A 27,914-nucleotide genomic window follows, 5' to 3' on the forward strand; every position below is an offset into this window, starting at 1 on the left:
CCGTTTGCCTGGGTTAGCAGGTGGCAGCCAGCCAGAGAGGATCCACGCTGCGGGCCCTGCCGCACACGCAAGGACACTGCCTCCCACCGCGGCTGTGACAAAGACAACTAGACTGAGCCAAGCAGCACAAGCCAAGAACCCGCATGAGTGGTTCAAGCTCCTGAGGGCTGGGTTCTAAGCCCCTTGCTCTCCTAAGACTTTGGGGCCCTCCCTTCTGAGCCTTCACTCTTCCTCTTGGTTTGGGGAGCCCCAGCGGATAGCGATGCTCACAAGGGATAAATAGAACTTTATTTTAAATAAACATTTGCACTCTGTACATGGCCCCAGCGGAGACAGGGCTTAGTCGTCAGCTGTCTTGCGCACGTCAAAGCTGCCACAGGGCCCGCGCAGCAGCTCCGCCAGCAGCGCAAGCAGCTGCCCGTGCTCCTCCTGCACGCAGGGCGGCAGTGCAGCCAGCTCGCTGCGCAGGCTCCGCTCCACCATGCGGCCCAGGGCCCGGCGCAGCTCCCGCAGCAGCCGCACGGTGCGTGAGTCGCCCTCCAGCCGCAGCAGGTCGCTGTCACTAAGGGAGATGGTGGCCCGGCGCCCATCATCTGGAGGAAGGGAGAGACGCGGGGAGCCCGGGTGAGTGAGGCCGGACCCCTGAGGAGACAGAGCAGCAGGAGGAGCGGCGGGGCGGGAGGTGTGCAGGTACCCACCACGGATGTGGACGTCCCCGTCGGTCAGTAGCAGCACAGCTAGTGGGTGCACCTGGGAGGAGTCCCGGACAAAGACGCTGCCGTTGGACTTGACAGCCATGAAATACGTCAGCCATCGGCTCCGTAGCCGTGTGGCCTCCCTAGGGAACGAAGAGCTGGGTGAGGCCCCCTGCTGAACCACCCGAGCTGCCCCGCCCCAGCCTGACAGTTCCTCCACCTGTTAATGGTCGACTTGTGCAGCAAGATGTTGCCGGATTTGGTCCTATACGTGACACTGTTGGGCTTGAACTTGCCCTGCCGGGTCACCTTGCCCTGCCTCACCTGCAACGATGAAGGAGAAAGTGGGTGGGTTGAGCAAGGAGCTGGGATGGAAGGAGAGGTCGTGGCCTGGGGCCCCCTCCCCAGGGCAGCACCTGGATGAGGTTGGGGTAGAGACCCGCCATCAGCACACCCTTCACCAGCTCCTCCTCCTCACTGTACTCGTTGCACTGGGCAGAGGCCAGGGTGCAGTCCGAGGGCTTCCCCACCAGGAAAGCCTCATAAATGTTCTCTGAGAACTGCTTGATGAGTCCTGGGGAGGCAAAGTCAGGGTGAACCTAGGGCCCCTGGTTCACAGCTCACGGTGCACCGGCCCAGTGCGAGTGGGAAGGGTGGAGGGGCTCAGGGCAGCTCGGGACCCGCTGACCGTGGATGAAGCGCAGGCTGGGCGCATAGAGCAGGTTTTCCTCCAGGTAGTTCTCTCGAGAGCTGCGGTCCTGCCAGCGCAGCACCTCCTCCCAGCCGGACACAGCCCGCACGAACGCCAGGTGGTCACTGCCACTGTCGTGGCTCAACAGTGCCTTCACCTGGGAGGGGAGGAGGGTGCCAGGGTCAGAGGGCAGGGACCAGAGGAAGCCACCTCGGGACCGGAGGGCCGGAAGGGAGAGCAGAGGACCACGCAAAGGCACTGGGTCTGACCTTGTCCACCTCCGCCCGGTTCTGCAGGCTGCTGCTGAAGGGGTCCCGGGTGAGGCAGGAAACGACCACTAGCAGTGGGTGCAGGCAACGGAAGATGGCAGCCAACACTATGGCCTTGGCCAGCCGTGGGTCAGTGGAGATGTGGGCCAGGCGCTGCCCCAGAGTGGTCAGGTACTCCCGCTGGTCCAGCACCCCTGCAAGCTCAGCTGTCAGTCCCGCCCCTGACAGCCATTCCGCAGCCCAGCCCAGCCCGGCCCCACTCACCGATCTCCTGGAGCAAGATCACGGCCTCGTCCACCGCCTTGATGTTTGGACTGTCCACGGCCTTGGAGAGGAACTCCACTGCCTACAGCACGAACGAGGCAGAGCCTGTTAGCCCGCACCCCACCTGCATGTTCCCAGGGCCCACCCCGCCCACCTCCGCCACACCGTTTTCTCTGGCATGTGGATCTTGGCTTGCAGCACCAGGTTCTCAAGGGGCGTGCGCAGGATCTCCGGCACCTGGAAAGGGGCCATCTTCTCCAGCCGGCTCCGTGGGAAAAGGTGATAGGCAAAGCCTGACTGGCAGCGGCCCGCCCGGCCCCGGCGCTGGATCACGTTGGCTCGTGACACCCACACGGTCTCCAGGCAGGACACCTGGGGGAGGGGGCAGGTGAGCAGCCACACAGACCACACGCCTTCCTTCATGCTCCCCTGCGCCTGGCCTTCACCTCACTCAGCTCCTCAACTGCCCCCCACAGCAGGGACACTGAGATCCCACAGGTGTGGCCTTCTCCAGACACACAGGCCCAGGGTAGATCTGGGCTGGGGCGGGGCCAGGAGATGGGTGCCACCTTGGTCTTCAGGTCGTAGCGTTCCTCCTTGTGCAGACCGCTGTCCACCACGTGCACAATGTCATTGATTGTGATGGAGGTCTCAGCAATGTTGGTAGCCAAGACAATCTTGCGCACCCCAACGGGAGGCTGCTGGAATATGGCCTTCTGGTCCATCATGGGGATGTTGGAGTGCACTGGCAGGCAGCAAGAACACACTGGTTACGGGCACTGCTCTGGCCAAAACCTCCCCATATGAGGGCAGGCAAGGATTTTGACCCTATTTTGATGAAACTGAAGTACAGATCAGTAATATGCCCAGTAGAGGTCACAGAGCCAGCAAAGAAGTAGTGCAGCCTGTTAAGAAACCCAAAGCCCTGAGCCCAGGTGAGTCACTCCCCAGGACAGAGGGCAAGCCTGGTGTCAGGGGCCACCATCCTTGCACACATGCTCTCACCTGGCAGGATGAGGTACTTGCTCTCATGCATGCCCAGGGCCTCCTGGAGGCGTTGCTGCACTCCTTTGATCTCCTGCCACCCAGGCAGGAAGCAGAGGATCCCACCTGTAAAAGGCCCTGCAGGTGTGAGCTAGTGGCTCCCGGCAGATGGAGAGCAGGGTGGGCACGGGGCAGAGGAGAAAGCACCCACCTGGTTCCCCGCGGGCATCAATGTGCAGAACCAGATCAGTCACGAGGTCCAAATCGAGAGCACATTCATCCTCAGACTGGGGTGGGGGAAGAGAGGCCAGTCACAGCCCCGGGGCCAGGGGTCGTGCACAGGACACGGCCACCGTGACTCGGTGAGGTCAAGGCACGTGACACATCACCTCCAACCCTCACCACACCCTTGTCAAGCAGGCCTGATCATTCCCATTTCTAGCAAGGAAACCAAGGCTTGGGAAGGAGGAGGGGAATCCATGGAGAAAAGCCCAGGAGCTGTGGGCAGGACGGGGCGGGCGTATCCCCTCACCTCGTGGTGCCGATGCCGGTGTGGGTACTGGTGCTTGCCCAGCTTGGCCAGGATATCCTCCAGGTAGTGCTCCTTGACAGGGTACATGAAGCCGGGCACCTTGATGACAGGGCAGCCACCAAAGTAGCGGGAGAAACGCTCATTATCGCCTGTGGCACTCATGAGCACCAGCCGCAGGGCCGGGTTGAGCCGCTGCAGGCCCTTGAGCAGAATCAGCAGGAAGTCCGTGTTCACGTCCCGCTCGTGCACCTCGTCCACGATGACGTGGCTCACACCCTCCAGGCTGGGGTTGCTCTGCAGCTTCCGTAGCAGGATGCCCACTGTACAGAAGAGCAGAGCCCCGCCTCGGGCTGGAGGCTTGCTTTCCAACCGCACCTGGAAGCCCACGTTCCGGCGCAGGGAGGGGCCCAGTTCGTGGCTGACCCGCTGTGCCACGGACACAGCCGAGATGCGGCGCGGCTGAGTGATGATCACGTTGCAGCGAGCACCTCGGCCCTCGGTCACGTAGCGCTCCAGCAGCAGCTGGGGGATGCGCGTGGTCTTCCCACAGCCCGTGTCCCCGGCGATGACCACCACCGGGTGCTGCTCGATGGCACTGAGGATGGTGTCCCGATGAGGGTCCACAGGGAGCTGGGGGGCCTCCTGCCAGACCGGCCCTCGCCGCCGCCACAGCTCCAGCAGGCTCTGGCTCAGACGCAGCTCCTCTGTTTCTGACAGGGGCACGTAGGGCTTGCCTGTGATAGGGTCACCCAGCGGCCCCGAGTCCTTGCCCAAGGGCAAGATGTCATCACTCTGCAGCCGGAGCTCTGGGGAGATCCATGAACTGTCCATGGGGTACTGGGGGACGGGAGAGGCAAACAAAATGGTGAAGAGAAATACCTTCTTCTCATTTACCCACAGCCAGCCAGCCCCTCCACATAATTCACCTTGGCCAGAAGCTATGGCCCACCCGCTGGGCAGGACTCAGTCCTCAACTGCCCTGGGACCCTTGTGGGCAAGACAGGACTGCTCAGGGCAAGGGTGCGCCCAGGCTCCATCCCCAGTGGGGAAAGCGGGGAGTCACTACCACCTGCTGCAGGTGAAAGCTTTTGGTCTGGGTAGATGAAGGCGGGCAGGTGAGGAGGAATGTGGGGATTCTCTTACGTGGTTCAGGAAGGTCTCTATCTTGCGGAGGATGGGTTCAGGCACCTGGATGGTACACGGCCGGCGCTGGGTCTCACCCAGCTCGCGCAAGGAGGCCAGGTTATACATGGCGTGGGTGAGCGGCTCGTTGTTCCGGTCCACCAGGCCCAGGCTCTGCAGAGGGGACACGGGCGGCTGGTCTATGCCTATCTCTCCAGAACTGACCCAGACCTGCTCAGGAGCTTGAGAGAAGTCGTGCAGAGCAACCTCTTTTCTAAGACATTTTTGGGTTTGGGCCGATATGGTGCAAGAGGGAGAAATTAGGAACCAGGAAAATGTTAGGTCTCCACCAAAAAAAAAAAAAAAAAAAAAAATTGTTAAAAATGATTCAAGCAAAACCAGAACTGGAGTGTCTGAGTGTTACAGCCCCCACCCATGCAGACGGGCGCCACAAAGAATCCTCTCCTGAGCAGCCGGAGTCCCCACAGCAGCCCAGGCTCACCTCCATGAATCCCCACCTGAGACAGGCAGGCCAGGCCCTGAGCCACCCCGGAACCCAGTCGCAGGCTCCTGTGCCTTCACTGCCCACCCACCCCAGCCATCCCTGACACATTTCACGTCCAGCTGCCACACCTCCACCTGTCTCTGCATGACACCCAGTCCACCGTACAAACGTACATGCAAGTTCCCAGAAATACCTACTTATGCAACTTGATAAAATAAACCACTGGAAGGGAAACTCTGTTTTATTTCCCTATATGCCCAAAGCCACCCCACCAGAAATAAGACAAAGCATTCCAACACATTGGGCAAATGTGGAAAACCAGTCATTTTCCCCTATAGTCTGTCATGTCCGGATTCCGCACACCCTCCAAAACCCAGAGCAAACACTCCCTCCTTTAAGAAGTCTACCTGCACAGGGACCAATCCGCCTCCCCCGCCTCCTCGTGCCAGAACAGAAGAGGTGCCAACCGGGCCACCTTGCTGCAGGGGAGGCCTCTGTCCTTTCCTGGGACTGTGAGAATTTACCTACAGCCTCTCTGACCGGGGGCAGTCAGCTGCTCTCAGAACACTGCTGCCACCTAGAAGCTTGCTCCTTCCTGAGACAGGCCTCTAACATGCTGAGGGTCTTCTTCTCATCACTTTTTTGTCTGTTTGTTTTTGTTTTTTGTCAATGCATTTATTTTTCAGTTTCAATCTGTAACGGTTGCTTCATAAAATCAGTCAACGAAAAGTGATTTTTTGGGGGCAAATGCAGACTTTAGCAGATTGAACAATGGTGACAGGTGCAATCTTATTCCAACGTTAGTTTTCACAAATTTGAATTAAATGCTCCCAGGACAGTGGAAATACCCTCCTAAAACAAGAGTTCTTGGGAACAAGTTCATCACTGTTTTTGTCTATCAAATTAAAATTCAGGCTTCCTCAAAGTTCTCCCAATTAGCCCTAGTTCTGTCCTCTTGAGCCACAGGTAATGACACATCCATTCCCTCTCACCACTTACCTGAGCCCATCCCTCTTCAGTTCTCCAGGATCTTGTTACCCCTCACTATCAGCTCTATCTAAAATTCAGTTCCCAGAGCCAAATGTACACCAAAGGTATATCCGACCATTCAGAGTAAACAGGGGCTCCTTCCTCTCTTATTCTGCAAACCAGACCCCCACGGGTTCAGGTAACTCCCACAACTGGGCTATCAGCTGACCTCCAAAGCCACTTCAAAATGACTGCTAGCTGTAAGCCCCACTGCCTTCACCTGGATGTTGATCCCTTCAATATTCATCCTAGATGAACGTCGCATGGTTTGTTTTGGCCACAAAGCCCAAGTTATCAAGATCTTTCTAGATACCAAGTCTGTCCCTCAACAGAGACATCATTTCTCCAGCTCCATACCATTGAGAATGATGAGCATGTCTCCTCCTGGCTTCACCCAGGTTCCAGCCAACAGTGCTGAAACGGCTGAGCTCATGGGCAAAGCACCTCCACAGGGACTGTCGAGAAGCCCTGGAAACAGCACCCCACAGCCTGACAAGCAAGGCTGGGACACCAGATACTTATGTGCCCAGGCCAAAAGCCTGGCAGTGGTAGATTTCATTTCCTGGAAAAGTGGACCATTTGCCAAGGGTAGCAGAGAGCTCCAAGACATCTCATGCATCACACTAAGGACCTTGCACTCACCTTCAGTTTCTTACAAGCCAGGGCTGCCGCCTTATTCTCTGCCTCTGCTTTGCGACGCCCTTTGGCGACAAAGGTCATGGGACAGGGCCAGAGTAGGGTGAGGGTGGATAGCTTGGTCTTGGTGCCCACAGTATGGAACTGCATGAGGTTCTACACAAAGGGCAAGAGAGATGGTTACAAAAAGGCAGGGAATGAAAACATCCAGGAGTTCTCAGAATGCCAAGGGATACAGAGATGGATTTAACCCCCATCTGAGCAGGTACCAAGCATCAGCCACAAAAGAAGTGCCACTGGACAGGCAGAAGCCAGCTCTGTGGGGCTGCAGCTCCCGGATCCTGGCCTTGCTTCTCCTGTGGTACCACGATTTCACAGCAGGAAACGGCATCTGGGCAATGCCACTACCTGCCCTCCTAGCCCACTGTCCTCTCAGCACTTTCAAAGCAAACAGGTGTGATGGCAGCTGCGGGGTGAAGCTGTCAACACAAGCTAAGAACCAAGCACATCCCGGGGGATCAAAAAGGCCTTGTACCTGGAGAGAAGCTGTGCTTAACCAAAGCCCCTCAGCCTGACAACAAAGATGAAAACCTCAGCAAGTCAGCCACCCCCTCCCCAAACCCTCCTTTCCTGCCCGCAACCCTTGAACAGATATAGGTCTTCCACTTCTACAGTCCCCAGCCCCCTCCCTGTGCTCCAGTGTTCTGACTTCCAATCTGTCCCTGCTGCTTCAACCCTCCAAGGACCCGGAGTTCCCCCAGCTGACCCAGGCTGGGCTTGGAAAATGGGCATCTTCGGCCCTCCCATACACCTGTAGTCTCCCTCCCACCTGGTCTGGAGGAAAACCAGACTTGACCAAGCCAGCTCCCCAGTCACACATACTTATAGGAGACCCAGCTCACCTTGGCTGTGGAGGACGATGTCGCTATCTGAATCACCTTGGCCAGAAGGTTCTTGGGAAGCGGAAACTGGGTCAGAGCCCTAATAGCACTGTCGTCATCTGTCATTTCAAAGGAACCCCCCCTGGGAGGACCGAAAGTTTAGGTGAAAAAGCACTCTCTCTTCCTGGGCCAATTTCACCTGCTCTGAGACCCAGGGGCTAGGATACTGCATAGTTGCAGGAAGCTGGGGCATTTCCACTTGGCCTGTGATCCTCTCACAGACACAAAGCACACCTGGCACTCCCTCAGTTCCCCCAAACAGATAGGAGGGTAGCGGCAGGGGGCAGGCAGAGTAGTTACTGGGCCTCTGAAGGACCCAAGTGTGAGCTGGAGAGAGGGTCCGTGCTGCTGCTTCACAAAAGCCCAGCCATACAGTACATGGCCACAAGTGGCTTTCCCCAAGAACAGGTAGATGTACCAATGAATAACAGAGACACGGACTGAGATGTGGGGCAGGGGCCCTCCCATCTCAGAGAAGACTCCCTGGGAACACGCCCCACCCCATGTCAAGGTGCAGCCAGCTTCCCCTGTATTCCCTGCCCCTGGCTGTACCTCGAATCCCTGAGTGGGGTGTGGGAGTCCTGCTGGGCCATAGACAGAAATTCAGTGACATCAATGGTCCCCTCTTCTAGCTCTTCCTCCTCATCCTCCTCTTCCTCCCGGCCCAAGGAGCGGGATAGGCCCCCAGGTCCCCCTGGTCGGATGCTCTCAGGATTCAGCTGCCGCCAGGAAGTAGGTGGCATGGTGGGTTCTGGGCGCCACCAGCTGTCAGCCGGAGAGCCAAAGCGATCAGCTAGCACGCGGTATTTGGCTGCATCAAACAGCTCATTCCGGGGACCCAGCAGACCCCAGCCCTGGGGAAAAAAGGGGCGTTGTGAGGGCCCAAACCACCCTCACACCTCAGGCTGCTCGGAACCTGCCCAGTTACACCATAAGTCCCTCATGTGTGGGAGCCATGCTTTTTCACCTGTCTACTCACCTCAGGCCCTAGTCCAGAACTGGGCACAGAGAGAGCACTTAACATGTCTAGCTTCAACAGATGAAAGTGACAAGGTAAATTCTTACAGCTATTAAGACAAAAGACCAAAGGAACAAAACAAAACAAAGAAAAACCCCACAGGGCAACAGGAAGCAGATGCATTCACAAAGTGATCTAGAAAGCTTCAGTGAGTGTAGCAATTAGGAAATATGTCGTCTACACCATAAAACAGATATACCTCTGACACAAGAATCCTATGCTGGGAACATACTCTAGAAATCACACCAAACGTTTTTAAAGCCAATTATACAAAAATATTATTTTAAAATATATTACAGTTTCATTCTTTTCTAGAGAAAATCAAATAAGACATTTGCCGAGTCTCTAGCATGTACAAAGCAACATGCTTGCCACCCTGGGCACCATCAGGAGGGATGAGACCTGGTCTCTGCCCTCAAGAAGCTCAGAATCTAAGAGGGAGGAGAAAAATGCAGAAAAACAGAGTCTAAAGAACAAAAAAATAGGCAAGAAGCTAGAACAGGAGTAGCACGTGAATAGAGCATAAGGTCAAGAAATTCAAGTTGGGAGTGGTAAAGACAACATGGGTAAGCCAGGCGCATCAAGAGGGTTTCAGACATTACAGCCATGTGACAGTGGACGGCAGGCGCCAGAATCCAGGCACCGCGCCACAGTGCGGCTTCAGCCACAACTGACTTGTAACAAGCTGAGGAGTGACCACTCGCTTCTTAAAACTCTCTCCTCAGGGACTTCCCTGGTGGCTCAGTGGTTAAGAATCCGCCTGCCAATGCAGGGGACACGCGTTCGATCCCTGGTCTGGGAAGATCCTACATGCCGCGGAGCAAATAAGCCCATGAGCCACAACTACTGAGCCGGCGCTCTAGAGCCCAAGACCCACAACTACTGAGCCCATGTGCTACAACTACTGAAGCCCGCACACCTAGAGCCCGTGCTCCGCAACAAGAGAAGCCACCACAAGAAGCCCATGCACTGCAACAAAGAGTAGCCCCTGCTCGTCACAACTAGAGAAAGCCCGCGTGCAGCAACGAAGACACAACACAGCCAAAAATAAATAAAATTAAATCTTTAAAAAACAACAACAACTCTCTCCTCAGATTTCTGAAAGAACCAACTGTAATTTTTTTTTTTTTGAACCAACTAAAATTTAAAATGTAATCAGGTAGCTAGTGGGAAGCAGCCACATAGCACAGGGAGATCAGCTCGGTGCTTTGTGTCCACCTAGAGTGGTGGGATAGGGAGGGTCGAAGGGAAACACAAGAGGGAGGAGATACGGGGATATATGTATACATATAGCTGATTCACTTTGTTATACAGCAGAAACTAACACAACATTGTAAAGCAATTATACTCCAATAAAGATGTTAAAAAAAAAAAAGTAATCAGGAAGGGACTTCCCTGGAGGTCCAGTGGTTAAGACTTCGCCTTCCAATGCAGGGGATGTGGGTTTGATCCCTGGTCGGGGAGCTAAGATCCCACATGCCTCGCAGCCAAAAAACCAAAACATAAAACAGAAGCAATATTGTAACAAATTCAATAAAGACATTAAAAATGGTCCACATCAAAAAAATCTAAAAAAAAAAAAAAATGTAATCAGGAAAATTCTATTCACAACAGCAACAATAACCATAGCCTACCTAAAATGAACTTAAAGGAATAGATTTACATATTTTTTAAAAGTATAAAACTTGGTAAAAGGACACAAAATATGGGAATTCCTGATGATGAAACTTTTTTGCGTAAAGAGACAAAAGCCTCCTAAATTAACCCATGTAACATAACTCCAATCAAAGTCTGGACAGACTTTTTGGGCACTTGACAAATTGTCAAATCTGTGTGGAAGCACAGATGCATGAGAACAGTAGGATTCTGTGACAGAGAATGTGAAAAGGGCACGCCACACACATCCACACGCATGAAAGCACAGTCACTCAGGGCAGGGCAGTACGGGTGCCTGGCCCAAGGCTCAGCCTCCACGCTTCTGCGTCACGTCACCGCCTGCTTACAAGGACGATCTGATTATACAGAAAACACATACAGCACCCTCCCCCTTGGCCTTCCCCAGGACGCCAGCATGCTTTACCTCCCTGCCTCCCACTCACACCCGCCCCCCAAGGCCATGAGGTGTTCCTGATGATGAACACCCACCCAACCCGCTTCCCTTCCAGGGCTCCCCATGCTGGCTCATGCTTCCCCACCAACCCGCTCTTCCTCCCTCCTCCATCTGACCAGTCACTGTCTTTTCCAGCTCTTTAATATCCCCAGAAGAAAGCTCCTGCACTGCTGCTACTGGCATTCTCACCTATCCTGTGCCCCCATCTCTGGTCTTGCCTGACCCCACTGCTTTTGGGGACTATTCCTAAAGGCAAACTCAGCTGTGTCATTCCACCAATTACCATCAGTCAGCAGACCTAGAATCCACAGGATCAATCAAGACTCCTACCTGAGACACCTAAGGGCTTGATGTTCTGGCTCCTGCCCACCTGTTCGCACCATCGCCAAGCACTCAGACCCATGTTCACAATCCTCTAGTTGCTCGCGTGCACCCTGGTTCCATGCCTCTGTGCCCTCTATCTGGAGTGCCCTCTCCATCCCTGTCCCTGGAAAACTTCTACTCACTCTTCAAGAATAGCCTGCTTTATTCAGGAGGCTGAGGTGCACCTCTCCCCTCATATGGGTGCTTCCTCTCTGGGCTGTGGCTGCCCCAAGAGCACCTTCAGTCACCTCTGTGCTGCCAGCACCTCACAACAAGCCTGAGGGCAATGCTTAAGAAACACATCTAGTTTGGGAGGAAAAAAGCTGAACAAATTTGAGTACAAATATTGAGGAATGAATGGGCTACACACTCCAGAATATATAAAGAACTCCCATAACTCAACAACAAAAAGATTTGACTAAAAAATGGGCAAAGGACTTAAAAAGACATTTCTACAAAGAAGATACATAAATGGCCAATAAGCACAAGAAAAGATGCTCAACATCACTAATCATTAGGGAAATGCAAATCAAAACCACAATGAGATACCACCTCATACCCATTAGGATGACTACTATAAAATAAATAAATAAAATGAAAGAAAATAACAAGTGTTAGTGAGGCTGTGGAGAAATTAGAACACTTGTGCACTGTTGGTGGGAATGTATAATAGTACACTATGGAAACAGTGTGGCAGTTCCTCAAAAAATTAAGAATAGAATTACCATATGATCTAGTAATTCCAATTCTGGGGATTAAAAGCAGGGTCTTGAAGAGATATTTTTTCACTGCAGCCTTATTTCACAATGGCCAAAAAGTGGACCCAAGAGTCCATCAATGGATGAATGGATAAACAAAATGTGATATATACATACAATTGAATATTATCGGCCTTTACAAAGAGAGAAACTCTGACACTTGCTACAACATGAATGAACCTTGAGGACGTTATGCTAAGTGACATAAACCAGTCACAAAAGGACACTGTGTGATTTCACTTATGTGACGAGTAGTCAAATTCGCAGAAATAGAAAGTAGAATGGTGGTTGCCAGGGGCTGGGGGGAAGGGAGGATGGGGAGTTGTTTACTGGGTATAGAGATTCAGTTTTCCAAGATGAAGAAGTTCTAGAGACTGGGTGCTCAACAACGTGGCTGCACTTAATGCTGAACTGTACACTTAAAAGTGGCTAAGATGCTAAATTTTATATTTTGTGTATTTTACCACAATTAAACAAACATACAAACAAAAAAGGCTATGAGCATAGATAGAGAACAGAGAACGGGCTGGGGAGGAATGTGATCACAACTTGCTGCACATGGTCTTGGTTTAAAGTGACTTCTACATCCAGGCAGAAAAGCATCCTCACCCTCGGCACTAGAGACATTTTGGACCAGATAATTCTTTGCTGTGAGGCGCTGGCCTGTGCATCGTGGGACGTTTAGCAGCATCCCTGGCATCATACCAGGTAGCACTCTTCTCCTTGTGGCCGCCAAAAATGTCTCTAGACATTACCAAATGTCCTCTGGGGGGCAAAATCCCCCTGAAATTGAGAACCCCTGAGGTAGAGGTGCTCTAAGGGAGACGGCGGTTTCCAAGACATTCAACACAGAAAGGATGGTTGAATTTCTGAGAGAGAAGGTTTCCCCAGGCAGAAGGAGTACAGAAAAAGGAGATGTTTATAGAGAGTGGGAGAGGAAGAGAAGCCTGGAGTGACCCAGAGACAAGGAAAGCAGGTATAACCCAGGGGCTGAGGAAAAGATGCCCCGCAGTGCCAAAGCCACAGACCATTCAAGCAGAGCAAGGACTGAGGAGAGGCTGGTGAGCCTGGCAAAGCTGCCCCAGTCAGTCAACAATCACCAGGCGCTATGAGGATGTGAAGGGAACCAGCAACCATGGCATGGGCTATGATGCTGGAGTGGAAAGAATGCAAACCACAAGCACGGAGAGCTGTGTGCAGGGAAGCAGGGCCTGCGGAAGGGGTTAGAACACTGAAGAATTTTTTTTGGCTGTGCCACACCGCTTGCGGGATCCTAGTTCCCCCAACCAAGGATCGAACCTGTGCCCTCGGCAGTGAAAGTGTGGCATCCTAACCACTGCACCGCCAGGGAATTCCCCAACACTGAAGAATTTTTGATGCTTACAGAAAAGAATCAGATGAGGAAAGATCTGAAAATTAAATAAAAGCGTGGGAGACAAGATGGAGGAGACAGAGAGGACAGAGAAAAGAGAAGGGTCGTGTGGGAGACCAGGACAGGAAGAGGAACCTTGCCTCCTCAGACCCAGGAGGGGCAGTGACAATGAAGGTCTGCAGACCATGAGTGGGAGAGAAGCTGAAGGAATACAGCTTTGTCCTTGTCAAGAGCAAAGACCTAGGAATGTGAGGAAGATTCAAGGTTGGCACAGCCATGAAGGGAGCCAATTAGGGATGGAAAGAAAGGCTGGGAACAACAATGAAGGTCTAAGAAATGCTGCGCAATCAAGAACTCAAAGCAACCCACGTCCAACCACTGGGAAGTGAGAGAAGTGACTATTATTCTTCCGTTGTAAGTAAGAGAGGACTATGTGGCTACAAGGAAAAACCTAAATACATGAAATAACAGGGAAAGAAAAACAGAAACCAAAATAGAAGTCTCACCATGGTGCTGTACAGAGGGAGTGTTCTCCATAAAGGGGTTCTTCTCTGTGGTTTTTGAAACCACAGAAAGTAGATAACTACAGTGGCAAGAAAATAATATTAATCTATTCCATCACTGGCTGAAGCAAAAAAGGAACCACAAGGTGGGAAGGGCTTAGGACAGGTGAGTGGTTGAACACCCTGCCAACCTAAACCTAGGTGCAGCTGACACCAGAAAGACCTCACTTCAGGAAGCTCTCAGGAGGGAGGTTTGCATGGTTTTCACTAGGGGAGGGTCACCTTGAACAGCTGGCAGGCCGCAGCCGCAGCCTGCCTCTCAGCGTCGATCTTCTTGCTGCCATAGCCTTCTACCTCCACGCTCTTGGGCCACTTTATGTGGAGGGTGACTTTCTGAGGAAGAGAAGAGAGAATCAGGACCGCTGCCTCTCTAGACTACAAAGGTATAACAAACCACATGGAGAATCAACAGCAAAGCTGGAGACCTCATGGCAGCAGGCCTGAGTGCAAGACAGAACCCCAATCCCATCATTAACTCCTTGGAAGGCTCAGACTCCCCCACCCTCAAGCCATTGTCCCACCTCAAGCTGTTTTGCTTCTTCAAAGTGCCATGTTCTAGCCAGAGGGCAAGGTGGGACCCATCTTTATCCTTAAAATTTTTCATTCAGAATGGTTTGCCTGCATGCTTCCTGTGGATCCCAGGACCTACACGGCTCTAGGAGCAGGAATTATCATCAACTCTAACCCTCTACAGTTCCAGTTAGTTGGAAGGGACCAAATCCAGGGCCCAGTATAGAGGCCTATCTTACACAAGATGAGAACATCTCACTTCACTTGCCCGTGTTCCCCTTCCCTAAACCAGGCTCTTCTCCAGACTTAGCTTTGCTCTGAGATTCTCTGCTGACCATTCTCAATTCAGAAAACCCACTCTATGGCCTCCCTGACAAGAAATCTGAGAAAGGAGCAGCCAGTCTCCTTCCAGAGAATCAGACCAACATGTCTCCTTGCCACCGGCAGAGTTACCTTTTTCTTTGGTCCATTTGTGTGCACGTAGACCAATTTGTCTTTTGCATGTGAGATGCCAAGGGCTCTTCCAATCACACTGTTGAGAAGATTTTTGGGCTGTGGAAACTCTTTTAATAGGTCCCTAGAAGCTAAGAGAATAAGAACAAAAGCATTATAGTTGTGCTTTTTCTTCTAAAAACTCCATGGGGTGTGTATCAGGACAACCCTGGACTGGATACTGAGGATGTTGGCTCATGATCCCAAACCACCCAGGAGCATCTTAAAAAGGAGGGAGAATGACTTCAGGGTTTACAGGGGACAGTGGGGCTAGAGCCAATGCACGATCATCTCCTGAAAGAGAAGGGCCAACGCCCCCACACCACAGAGGGGAACCAGCCAGGATCCTCTTCCCCACCCAAGCTCCCGACTTAACACATCAGCTACAGAAGCCTACATGGCAACAACCCCCCCACCAATCTGATGTCTGAAAGAACGCACTAAACAAAAAACAAAATCAACCACACACACACAGTGGAGATCAAGACAATGCAAGGCCCCTCCTAAAATAACAGACACACAACAGGGAGGATTGGCTTCGGAGTCTGAATACCAGGCCCCAGTCCTCAATTCTACCTCAACACCATGCAAAAGGCCACCCAAGAGCCAGATTATGTGTAGGGACACTGATTAGAGACCTCCTTAGCTTAGACACGGGCATGAGATATTCCTCCCAGGAGTTCACTGCAGTGAACCAAGTGGAGGCAGGATGCATCAAACACCGTGAGAAGTTGATTGCACTTTGGATCAATCCCAGAGCACAAATGGGTGAGGTGTCCACCTAGAAGCAGCTTGTGCCAAACACAGGACTTAGACCATGAAGAAGCCTGCTGAGAGTGGCTGAAAACTAAAGGAAGAGCCCCAAAGCACCAGAGTGGACCTTCAAGAGATGCAGAGTGGACCTTCAAGAGATGCAGAGTCAGAGACCAGCAGAAGGGATGGGAAGCCTTTTCATTCTCCACCCCCAGTCTCTAGCATTATAATTCAGCTCCAAAAAGTAATTTTGTAGGGGGTACATATATGCACCTGTGCACCTGCATGCATCAATCATAAGTCACCTGGGGAGCTTCTTCACAACACTGCCCACCCTGATCCCCACAGGGCACTTGAGAATGGCAATGATGTTAGGCAAGTCTGTTTTTTGAAAAAGCTCCTCCAGGAGTTCTGCTGTAGCTCTGCTGCCTGGGTTGAGGCTATTTCCTTGGAGCAGACTCCTGTGTCAACTGGCCAAGAGGGAGGAGTCTGCCTGGCCCTGTCTCCCTCTAAATGTTAACTCGTAAAGCAACTGAGAATCGAGTAGTCGAGAAACAGTATGTAAGTAGACTCCAAGGGGTTCCATCCCACAGGACGACCCAACTTTAAGTAGCCCACTAGACACACATATAACAGCAGACGTGCCCTGGTACCCCCTCCAGCTCTATAGGGCAGAGGCTGGCTCTCTCTGTCCATCCTTGATGGGCAGGGATGCTCTTACCAGTTTCATTTCCTGCACCATTCAGGAGGCACCGCGCTGGGGTCCACTAGAGCAATCATTCTGTCTCTATTCGAGATTCTGAAGTCTCAGGTGTATTTTGAGCTCTTTGCCTTTCTCACAACAGCGAGGATGTGCTTAACCTTGATGCTCTAACCCTTGACCACCGACCTGGCAGGAACTGGACGTTTACCTGTTTTCCCCAACTCCCTTGTGGTACGCACCTATCACCTATTGTTGCAAGGTGCAAGCGCTCCAGTCCCAGAACCTCCGCGCTTGGGGACCATTTGGGCCTGAGCCACACTGAGCTTTACAACTGCAGGGCTCCAGCCCGCCACTGAATGGCGGTCTCAGCCATACAAGAGAGGGCCCGACCCCAGCCCGCGCCCCTAGCTCTGTTATCCCCCGAAGTCAAGGGCGTCGCAGCCTGGCTGCCTCTGCCCTCACCGTTCACCATGCTTCCGTCGCCTTCCCCAGGCCCGTCGGGGGCCGCCCCCGCCTCAGCCTCAGCGGCCGCCTTCGTGCGGTCGGGGTGGATGCAGCCTGTCGAGAGGCCGCACGGGCGTCCCTGTGGCCCGGGGGTGTAGGGAGCCAGCGGCCGCAGGCGCGGAGAGACGCCGGCGGCCAGCGCCATGAGTCTCCTGGCGGCCGCCATCTCGCTCCCGCCCGCCCCCGCGACTCCGGAGCCCGGCAGGGACAGGATAGAAGGACAGGAGCGAGCGGCCCGGGCGCCGCGCTCCCCCTGCCGGATGGGCGGACCCGGGACCGAGCCGAGATGGCTCCCGCCCCACGCAGCCCAGGGCCTCCAGCGCTGCACGCTCCAGTCAACCGGTAGGCCGACCAGACCAGGGCTGGAACCCTGCCGAAATCACTCCCCCAGTAAATCCAACCCACAGACTCGTCATCTGAAGCTGAGGCAGGAAGAGAGAGTGGGGTTTCTTGGGAAATAGTACAGGCCTTAGCTTAATGTCCATCCAAGGAAATGAACTTGAAGTTCCCTCTAGGTCCTACCCATTGCGGGTAAATACCTCCCACATGCCCTTGCAAATTGGTCTGCACTCCCAGCCAGCAGAGCGTACGATCATTGCTAAGCTGGGGCACAGCCACCTCATTTAATGGCTTACAAAGTAAACCTGGTGAAGAATCTGGAGCCAGGACAGAGAAGACCTCTTGAACATAAGCAAACCAGGTTTACTCTCCAGAGCTGGAGTCAAAGATGTAAAGTACCCAACTTGGACACTGTGCCCAAGAATTGAGCTGTTCCTGCAGTGAAAGTCTGAAGCTGCTGTTCCATGCTTGTTTGAAAGCCAGATGGAATTCTGCTTCCAAACTACTACACCTGGGTTCTGGCCAGGCTCATTCCTCTTCCTCTTCTGGCACTGAGGAGCAGGGTTTTGGGTCAGGTGGGAATCAGACTGGATCTGCGTGTTGGGGCAGCGGCGGTGACAGCAAGGGCCTCAAGGTCTCAATCCCTTGGAAGGAGGTCTTGGTCAGAGGTTGGCAGTGCAGTTGGGGTGCAGCTGGCAGTGGGGGGCTGTTTGTTGTTTGTTTTATAATTCTAGATGTGATTCCGATGATCCCATGAAGAGCTTATTAAAACATTACTGGGAGCCACCCCCCCCCCAGAGTTTCTTAGTCATTAGGTCTGGAATAGGGCCCAAGATCTGCATTTTTAACAAGTTTCCAGATAATACTGAGGTTGCTGGTCTGGGATCACACACAGAACTGCTGGCCTATGGCAAGAACATGGGATTTGAGTCATAACACTTGGGCTTAGACCCAAGTCTACCACGTGCCAGCTGTGAACCTTGGGCCATTTTATCACTGGGGGAAATTAGGACAAACTTGCTCTACTCATTTGGTATGGCTGTGGTTAATATAAAATCGGAATGTTTGGAAGGGGGCTTTGCAGAGTGCTCTGATAGAGACGCCTCTGCCCTCTGAGATCTGAGACAACAGGGGACAGGTCCCTTAGAAGCAGACCCAGAGCAAAATGGGGCAGCTTCAACTCCTGCTCCTCCATTCCCTCCTCAGTGGGTTTTTAACCAGGAAAGGGCAAAAAAGGGAAGGTGGCCCTGGCAGCAATGGTCTGACGTCACAAAGGGACATCACCATCCATGTCAAACACCCCTACCCAGATCATCCATATAGGGATGGCAAAACCCTTGGGGCAGAACATGATTTACAAAGGCTTTGAATTTGGCCAAGTGGCACTTTAATTTGCCAAAACCTAAGGCATCCACCCAGCTTCAGGAGTACTTTTCAAGGATTGTTAGCAGCCCAAATTCCCTCAAAAGAATCCAGAAACAGCAAGCTTGGGAGTGGCAGCAGTAGCTGAGGCCAAATTTTGAAAATTATGGTGTCTGAAAGCTGAAGGAGGCAACAGCCTAAACCTCATCTGGAAAGCAGGGCCTGGGTCTATCTTGGTGTTTCAGGAAGCCCTCAGAATAGCACTCTGCTCTGACAGCCACTTAGGCTAAGGCTGAAATGCTATGGTTTCATGGATTTGCTTCCAAAGGGGCCAAAGTGGAAAGATACACACAAAGTAAGATTGTCCATGAGCTGTTCATTGTTCAAGCCAGGTGATAGGTACATAGGGATTTACTATACTATTTTCTCTATTTTAGAAAACATATTTCAAACAGATATTTGAGATTTTATGTATTAAAAAAAAGGTCAGGTGATGCCAACCGACTAATTGGTTCTCTGGGCGCTCTTTGTCCCCTTTTCCTATTTCATTTACTTCATCTGGGTTCTAACAGCTGGTGTCACCTTGAGCATATATTTCACCTCCGCAAACCTCATTGCCTTTTGTAAAATGAGGGCAACTCTTAGACCAGCTCTTGGAACCATTCTGGTTCTGTGATCTCCCCATTGGTCTACAGCAGGGGTGGCCAAAGTGTAGCCTGAAGACCAAACCCACCCACTGCCTGTTTTTAAAAATAAAGTTTTATTGGAACATAGCCCTGCTCACTTGTTTCTGTATTATCTATTACTGCTTTCATGCTATAATGGCAGAGTTAAGTAGCTGCAAGGGAAACCATATGGCCTGCAAAGCCTGGAATGTGTACTCTCCGATCCTTAAAGAAAGCTTGCTGACTCCTGCTTTAGAGGACCTTGAAGAAAGTTAAAGAGGCTCAGGCATGCCCCTGGTTCCTTTCCACCAACATTAAGCTTTCTCTTCCACTCTCCATTCTTTGGGGAGAGAAAGTTGACTCCTCTGCCTGTGAAAAAGAAGGGAAGTTCTGAAAAAAGGAAGGGTTTACTGGCTCAGAGATCTCGCCATCACTTCTGGATCAAGCACAATGTCTGGTACTCAAAGTGCTAAACAATGACATCTAGAAGCATGGAATTAGGTTAAAGGATCTTCTGAATACACAGGAGGATGTTGTAGTATTCTAAACTTTGGAGGCCCCAGGAAAAAGCAACAGGAGGAAGCCCAAGACAGTATGGACTTTGGGCAGACCAGAGAACTTCTGGAGGGAAAGTGAGAGGGACCACTGACAGCTGAAAAAACCAGACGTCTCAGCCAAAGTTCTGTCAACTTAATCATAGTTAGACATTTTATGGATGGTCAAAATGGCAAGAAATGGTCCACCTGGTTGGCAACGAGAAAGGTAAGGGGAACAAAAAAAAAGAAAGAAAAAAGAAAAAGAAAGGTAAGGGGACCTGCAGGGGCTGGGTGGCCACCCTGACCACCCGACACATTCTCAAGGCTCTCCCATCCATGTATGTATAGCCCCAAGGTCCCTTGAGGTAAACCACCACACCAAGAGGTGATACGTCTATATCAGGGAAAGGACAGGACCAGTCCTGTGGTCCCCAGAATCCTGCCAGAAGGCGTGTTATCCCATGTTGCTTTCTAGCTGCTCTACATCTCAGATCTGCATGGGTGGGGAAGATTCGCAGGGGACGGTTGGGGGCAAGTTTCTTAATTTATTCACCCTTTACTTTGGAATGTGGCCTTGGTAAGAGGTTGGCCGTAGAGGGAAGGGTAGACTGGGAAAGGAGGTGATATTTTTTTCCAATTCCAAATCTGACTCTGATGGGCACTGTAACCTATTTAAGTGGCCACTATTTTCTGAGCATTGTTTTCCTATTTGAACACCGGAGACATTGTTTCTGCCCTGCACTTCCTTCTTCTGGACAGAGGTACCAGCAAAGCCTGCAGGGAATCAGAAAGCATGGCAGAAAGGTCCAAGAGTCACGTGGACTAAGAGATTGTTGCTTCTGTGATAAAGGAACAGAGGCAAGAACGCTTTATAGCTTAAAAAAGAAAGAGAAGGCAAAGATGCATATACCCAGATACCTTCTGGAGGTGGAGCTGTAAGGAGACAATCAGGCTGGGGGGCAGGGGGTGAGGGGTGTCTGTCTTCCTCTGGGGAAGACAGTGCAGGCCTGTTGGGCTGCCCCACAGGGAGCAGCTGCCCCTTCCAAGAGCAGCGGCCTTCTCCTCTGCATGTGCTCAAGGAGGCACTGCCTAGCCATGCTGCCTGGTTAATCCCAACTAACCATCTTTAAGCTTAGCCAAAGCACATCTGACACTCTCAGAGCCACTCACCTGCCATGTTGGAAATGTTAACGTTCAGCCTTTTCGAGTTACAGGGCATTTTAAGAAAGAAAGAAAAAAGGGCAATCAACTCTTGTCTTGGCAACGGTAGGGGGTGGCATTTCTTTAATACCTAAGTCAAATGGTCACAGGGGCCAGAAGTACTTATTTCTATACTGCTGTCTACAGTCAGGGCCACTGCGGCAGGAGGACAGTGCATGTAGAAACCACATGGGAACACGGCAGCAGTGTGTGCTGCAGAAACTGAGGTGCTGTGTGTTCCCCGCACCCTTCCTGAGCTCTTGACCTTCAAAGCACTTTACAGACAGAGCCTAAAGTGGACATGCTGTCTCCAAATAAGGGAAAGACTATGAACTATAATAGTGTTCTTCCACTAAAAAACTGAGGGAGGCGTGTGAACAGGTGGCCAATGGAGTTGGGAAGAGCAGCTGTCAGGACAAGAGGCCGCCAGGAGCACTGGTCTTAGCAGACCTGGAAAAGATCTAAGTTTGAGGGAAGAGAAGAGACACTCACGGGCAGAGATGCTTCCCTGGGTCCTATTACTGGCCCCATCCCTGGGTACCAGTGGGATCTGAGGTCAGCTGTCACCTGTCGGGGAGCTTTGACATTCTCCCCAATCAAAAGGAGAGCCTACCTTGCCAAATGGATTGAGAGACAGATTCTAATGTCAGTAAAGTGCTTTGAGGTGCTGGGGGAGATAGGGAAGTGATTTGTCGGGCATCCCTAAAGCCTCCAAGATGGAGGGCACTAGGCCGAGTTGGGCTCTCTGTTCTGGCCCTGCTGCAAGCGCCCTGAACTTCCTGAGACACCTGAGCCAGAGACTGCCTAGAAGGTCCAAGCCCTCTGATTCTCCACACTGGTGCCAGACACCCAGACTGAGCCTAGGCTTTATTCCTGGTCACACCAGGAGGCCCGACGAGACTGAAGGGTCTAAGCCAAGCGGCCAAGCATCATGAAAAAACCCAGACCTTTCCAAATGATGTCTCCCTGAGGGCTCCGAGAGCTCTGCTAACCCCACTACTCCTCACCCACTTTCCAGAGGCCTATGGCCCTGGCACCCGGGGTCCTGCTGCCACCCGCCTCCCCAGAGTCCCTGGACCAACCTGGTGATTGAGGCATGGCTCCTCCCTTACCTCGAGAAATGGTCCCTCCAGGGGAAGGGTTGACACACATGGGTGGAAGACGTGGTGGGGGAAGTTTGCACTGACGCTGCCTGTGCTGGGCCCGATCTGGGGAAAGAGAAAGGGCATCAGGGTGACATGTTCTCACCCCTCACAGTTACAGACACCTGGATTGACTCACCCCAGAGCACCCGTGAGGAGCTCTGGGCAGCAGAGCTGCTGGACCATATCTGGAGCCAGTCACAGGTTCTGAGAAACAGTGCCACCAATGCCACACAGAAAGAAGGCATTGTCTTATACAGACATGATACGTGACAGCCTCGTACAGATCCCTTCTTGGCTCTCAAAAAAGCCCTCAAACTCTCCCTGTTCTTTTAGCCACCCTCCATGAGTGTAATGCCCATTCCATGTGCTTCTCTACAGTCTCATGGTACCATGCACATCACTGGGGTTCTTCCACTTATCTTTCCTCCACTTACGTAAGCTACCCCTGTATCTGCTATGGGTTCCCCAGATAAGCCATCAGATCTCAAATTATTCTCTCCCTCTAAGAACTGGTGAGAGAGGGACTAATTGACTGCTGGTGTCCTCCCCAAGAGCCAGTATCAGATCCACCCTTACCAGACTTCTCCTTCTTTCTAAAAGTTAATGATTTACTATTCCAAATATTTCCATTCATTTGGAGACTAAATACTACCCATCAGCGGGTACATAAAGTACATTTTTAAGGAGTTCCAAAATTTTGATATACATGAACTAAAATTAAGACACTCACTGAGTGTTCCATGGGAAGGTGGAAATGTATGACTAAGAAAGGTTTAAGGTCTTTAAAAGCACTGAAATGGTGAAAACATCAGATAATCACTGGTCTGGGGGAAAAGGTGCAAGAGCTCTCTGCTCTCTCTGCCCCACGTTCTGGTATAATAAATGGGGCAGGAGAGGAGCAGGGAGAGACAGTCAGACACACTCTACACACTTGAGCAACAGCCTGTAGTGCTAAAATGATGCCCTTTTCTATAATGCAAATTAGCTCATGTACAATTGGTAAATGGGGGAACAATATCAGTAAACATAAGAACCCTTGGTTCAAATCTGATTTTTCTAAGGCAAGGGAACTAAAAAGCAGGAGTGGAATGAAAATTTTCAGCAGGAAAAGAAAAAGCCCCTTCAGCTGTATTTTTTAAAAATTAAAATCAAGTGCCTGTAGGGAATCGAGGTGGTAGATACATGGGTGGTCACTATACAACTTCTTCAACATTTCAGTATTTCTGAAATTTTTTCATAATAAAACGTTAGGGGAAAGCAGGTACTTGCACTCAGGTCCCCTTCCCCCACATTCCCAGCGGCACACACTCATTAATGGCTGCCCCACGGGCTCAGAGCTCCACCTCCACCTGCGCTGTCTCAGCAACTGCCAGCTCCATTCTCATTAGAAGGCTCAATGTACACTTGTAGCATCACACTGAGCTGCCTGCTTTGGTGGTCCAAAGCTCCTTCCCAGGTACCAATGACTGTTTTTGTCATCTTCTGGTCATAAAGTTGCAGGTGTACAGCCTCAACTCTATTTTTCTCATAAGCCCTCTTAAAACATTGCAGGTGTGTGATTCTGCAGAAAACGTATGTACTGTTACAGCAGAAATGTTGCTACTTCTGGAACAAAGTGCCTAAGATCAAGGTTATCTTGGAACTAATTCCAGCTTTGCCTTGAAGCTAAGGTTGTAAATGACCAGCTCAACCTCTCCTTTCCTGTTTGAGGAAGGTCTTCATTCATATCCAAGGATGCTGGCTTGAAAAATAAGAGAATAAATGATTTGATGATTATTTTATTTCATTAAGCATTTTCAGTAACTGGGGGAAGGTTGATACAATTCCACAACAACATCACTGAGCCCACTTCTGACCACTGGAGCTGGAGAAAAATTGCACATTCTTATGGTTGATACAGTATTTTTCAAAGTTTTGTGCCGACTGTAAAAGACTCAGCTCGCTCTTTGTGGCCTGATTCTGATGGCATTACAGCTGAGAGACAAGAAACCTGTGTTAAGATGCTGGCGAAGGCAATAACAGGTAACTTACCAGGCACACAAGTGTTCTAGTTGGGAGGCGTTGGCAGCTCTGTTTAACTACATAATAGGAAAGATGGTAGCCCCAAGACCCAGTGGGCCACCGTCCACAACGCTGCAGGGAATTGCTAGGGCCATTACCTTCAGAACCATCAAATGGCCCATTCCATTAAGATCGTAAAGCCCTGAGTGCCAGAAAGCATCTCTGAAACACAACTATCTCCACCCTAGTGGCTTGTACACAGCAGGTGCTCAATTTTGCAGCCACACAGCACACTGCATGTTGAGGCCAGGCTGTCACTCTCCAGAAAAACATGGACTACAGGGCTGTACCCCAAATAGATCAACCTACTATCATTTATTAAAGGCCTGCCAACCCATGGCTAAGGGCTGGGGACAGACTACAGCCAAGTGCTTTTCCTATATCATCTCTAAACTTCACTATACCCCTGAAGACAGGGGCTGGGAAACAGGTAAGTTAACACCTTGTTAGTGTTAGTGGGGACCAGATTCGAACCCTAGCCAGTCTGAATCAAGCTTTATACCATGTTAAATTTTCTCTCAAGATTCACAATGCCCTAGGGAGCTCATAATTTCACCATGAGGAACAAAGAAATACATAAAAACTCCATAAGAGATAAAGAAGTCCTATACAACAATAAAGTGTCACAAGGCCACCCATGACCAATTGCCAAGGTCATGATGCAAACCACAAATGAGACCAGCATTCATAAGACAGGAGAAGGCATTCAGCCTTACAGCCATGAAAAGACAGGTTTGCCTGAAGGAAAATATTCAAATCAGCAACTCTTTCTGATTAATGGTTTTCCCAGAGACCTTCAAGCATAAAACGGTTCTTGGTAGAAACACAAAACATTTACCTGTGTGGAAAGCGAGGTCCCAAATCAGACTCTGTCCGATTATTATGTCCTGAAGCTACTTAATACCATGGATTTGTGAATTTACCAGGTGTCAGGCCCTGTTCTAAGCTCTTTACACATAGTAACTCATCTGATCCTTGGAGCAACCCTATGCCCACTTAAATAGTAAGGAAGGACGCACAGCGAGGCTCAGGCACCACCCAAGCCTCCTTGGCCAGCGAGAGGCAGAAGTGAGATGTGAACCAGGCATCTGGGTCTGCATCTTTGGCTCAGGGAGGTCCTGCTGCCTCCCACTAAGCTGAGTGCTGACAGTGTCACCCCTGAAGGAAAACCTCTTGAAAAAATCAATTTCCAGCCTAGAAAGCAAAATCACAAATGCTAGAAAGGAATTTTGCCCTGAAAACTCTCTCATCTGATACCATTTCCCTATCACAGGGAGGAGGAGGACTGTGATTTTATTGGGCTCTCCATCTCTTTATGAAATCAGTACTGTTAATTCAGACTCTCCCACCAGGAGAGAATCTGTCTTCATCCTTTTACAACTGGGTGGACAACAAAGCCCACTGATGAGGAGATAAACACAGAGCAATTAAATGTACTTAATTTTCAGCTCAAAATGTGCTATCCACACTAAACTCAAGTTCAATGTTTCCCTTTTCAGACACAGTTAACCAATACAACGAGGATGACAGATTAATTTTTTCATGCAATATGTAAACAGATCGAGTGGCTGAAGACAAACAGGGAGACAGGAAGAGGCTGCTCTGAGACCTGGAACATCCAGCCTCCTTCTGGCCCCATTCAGTGGGTTACACAGGGCACCATCTGGCCAAGGTTTTCCAGGCCTCTACGAACATAAGTTGGAGAGGAGACACAACTGGAAGGATCTTTTTCATCAGCAGTTATGACCATAACTGTGGCCATATGACCATCCGTCAGAACCATAACAGGATGGCCTGTTATGGTCCTCATTTATTTGTAAAATGTGCCCAGCTTAGGAGGCTCACAGTCAGCTTCAATACAGGTGACACAGGCCTTTTACTCTTTATTCCCTTAAAGAAGAAAAGTCCTGCTCCTATCTAAGATATACAATGCTCTTGGGATCTGGCCCCTTCAAGTCTTCACCACCTATATCTCTTCCTGTAAGCAGCCCTTGAATGCTACCCTCTCACCCTGCCATGTCTCAATTCTGCTACTGCTTACGCAATCCTCTCACCTCAGCTGCTGGAGGGTACTGATTTCAAGACTTGCCACAATTTCTCTAACCACTAATATAAAACAATGACTCAATCCATTTCCACCAGCTTTTACTGAGTTCTATCGTGTGCAAAATGCTATGCCAGGTACCATGGATGATAGAAGAGCACAACAGGCCCCGGCTGTGGGGAGCTCCTAATATAGTGATGCAATGAGTAATTCAGATAGACTAAGCACGAGAAAGTACAGATGTGGTGCTGAGGACATCAGAGAGAAGAGAAATGGTCTTTGGTTGACAGAATCAAGAATGGCTCACGGAGGAAATGGTGTAAAACACTGGCCCAGAAAAATAGTAGGATTTCAATAAGCAGCGAATATGCAGGAGAGGGTATTCAGGGAGAGGGGTGGCTAATGTACACAAAGGCCTAGACAAGGGGTGGCAAGGGTTATAAACACCACGCAAGAGGAAGGCTAAGAAAGGACTTTGGAAAGTCATCCAAAGAGGGGCGTCCAAGGACTACACACTGGTGAGGGACCTTCACAGCCTTCATAGCTGCCTGTCACAGGGAGGAAGGGCCTGAGGCCACAAGCACAATTACATTCTTACCTTTTCTGAATGAGTCCAGGCTGAACATTTCTGGCCAGGAGGGAAAGCTGGAATCCTAAGAAGAAGGAGGGCCGAGAGACAATGGTTAATATTCATGGTCCAGGAACCCACAGAGAAGATTTCAATAACACAGACAGCACTGTCCAGAAGACAAGAAAAATGAAGCTCTTCACTAATGAGCCCCAACTGCTCCCAGTCTTAAGGATGGAAGGGCCATCTCCACTACAAAGTAATTACATGTCTCTGTTTCTAATTGAGAGCTTTCTTCTTTTCTCTGTCCTAAATCCCTGATCCCTGCTAAACAGAAAGGGATGCATTCCATCGTGAGAGACATATATTTCCACCTCATCACAATACTTGCAGTTATCCTGGGACGTGTAGGAAGAAATGAAATCCTACATGGACCCCTTTTTTCATGTGGCGTCAGGAAATGGGACTGATGATTGCCTTATGAACAAACTGGTGTACTGGGCTTTCATAAAACCTAGTCAAGCCCCTAGGAATGGGACTTGACTGAGAGTATCAAAGAGTAACTGTAGAGTGATTCAAAATAAAAAGCTTTTCATGGCGGAGTCTCTATGAAATAACAAATATTAAGTTAAGGTTCAACTGCTGGCCAAAAATTTTGCTGCATTTTGCTCATTAGTACATTTAACTGAGGAATATACCTTGAGACTTAAACACACACACACACACACACACACACACACACACACAAATAAGTAACACCTCTGGTTTAACAATTTTGTTTTAAAAAACACTCCAACTCACACTTACAGATTTTTTTGTTCGTTTGTATGTTTTGTTTTGTTTTGGCTGCCCCATGCGGCATGCAGGATCTTAGTTACCCGACCAAGGATTGAACCCATGCTCCCTGCAGTGGAAGCACGGAGTCTTAACCACTGGACCACCAGGGAAGTCCCTACAGATGTTTCTAATACTGTAGTACTCTTGGGTTGGTGCAGTAATCTTATGTGGCATTAGTTTAAAAACATCTACACAACATTTTAGCAAATCATGATGATGTCCAACATTACTACGAGTCTAATGGGGCCTACACTCCTGTTCCTGACTGCTATTCCCTCTCATTCTCAAATCATGGGGAGGTGGGGGTGGAGGGCTGACCTGGGGACGAATCTTTCAGGTCCAT

General features: G+C 50.6%; 1 protein-coding gene across 3 annotated transcripts; it reads right to left on the reverse strand.

The window, feature by feature from the left end:
* Positions 1-266: 266 nt before the first annotated feature.
* Positions 267-27,914, reverse strand: DHX30 (DExH-box helicase 30; the record flags this gene model as incomplete). 3 transcript variants are annotated; one of them, XM_079712476.1, is made up of 22 exons in its annotated part: positions 267-593; positions 699-838; positions 916-1,019; positions 1,112-1,269; positions 1,384-1,543; positions 1,656-1,849; positions 1,920-2,001; positions 2,085-2,291; positions 2,489-2,664; positions 2,925-3,029; positions 3,115-3,190; positions 3,436-4,272; positions 4,579-4,731; positions 6,734-6,883; positions 7,630-7,750; positions 8,221-8,522; positions 14,075-14,185; positions 14,816-14,946; positions 20,887-20,915; positions 22,029-22,124; positions 26,765-26,819; positions 27,890-27,914. In XM_079712476.1, the coding sequence occupies 22 exons, from the start codon at positions 27,912-27,914 to the stop codon at positions 340-342; spliced, it is 3,666 nt and encodes a 1,221-aa protein (XP_079568602.1). In that variant the 3' UTR covers positions 267-339. The 3 variants fall into 3 exon arrangements, with proteins under 3 accessions (XP_079568602.1, XP_079568603.1, XP_079568601.1); XM_079712477.1 differs by lacking the exons at positions 20,887-20,915; positions 27,890-27,914 and having other exon boundaries at positions 26,765-26,792; XM_079712475.1 differs by lacking the exons at positions 20,887-20,915; positions 22,029-22,124; positions 26,765-26,819; positions 27,890-27,914 and adding an exon at positions 16,773-16,980.

Source organism: Hyperoodon ampullatus, assembly GCF_949752795.1.
Source record: "Hyperoodon ampullatus genome assembly, chromosome: 10".
Lineage (NCBI taxonomy): Eukaryota > Metazoa > Chordata > Mammalia > Artiodactyla > Ziphiidae > Hyperoodon > Hyperoodon ampullatus.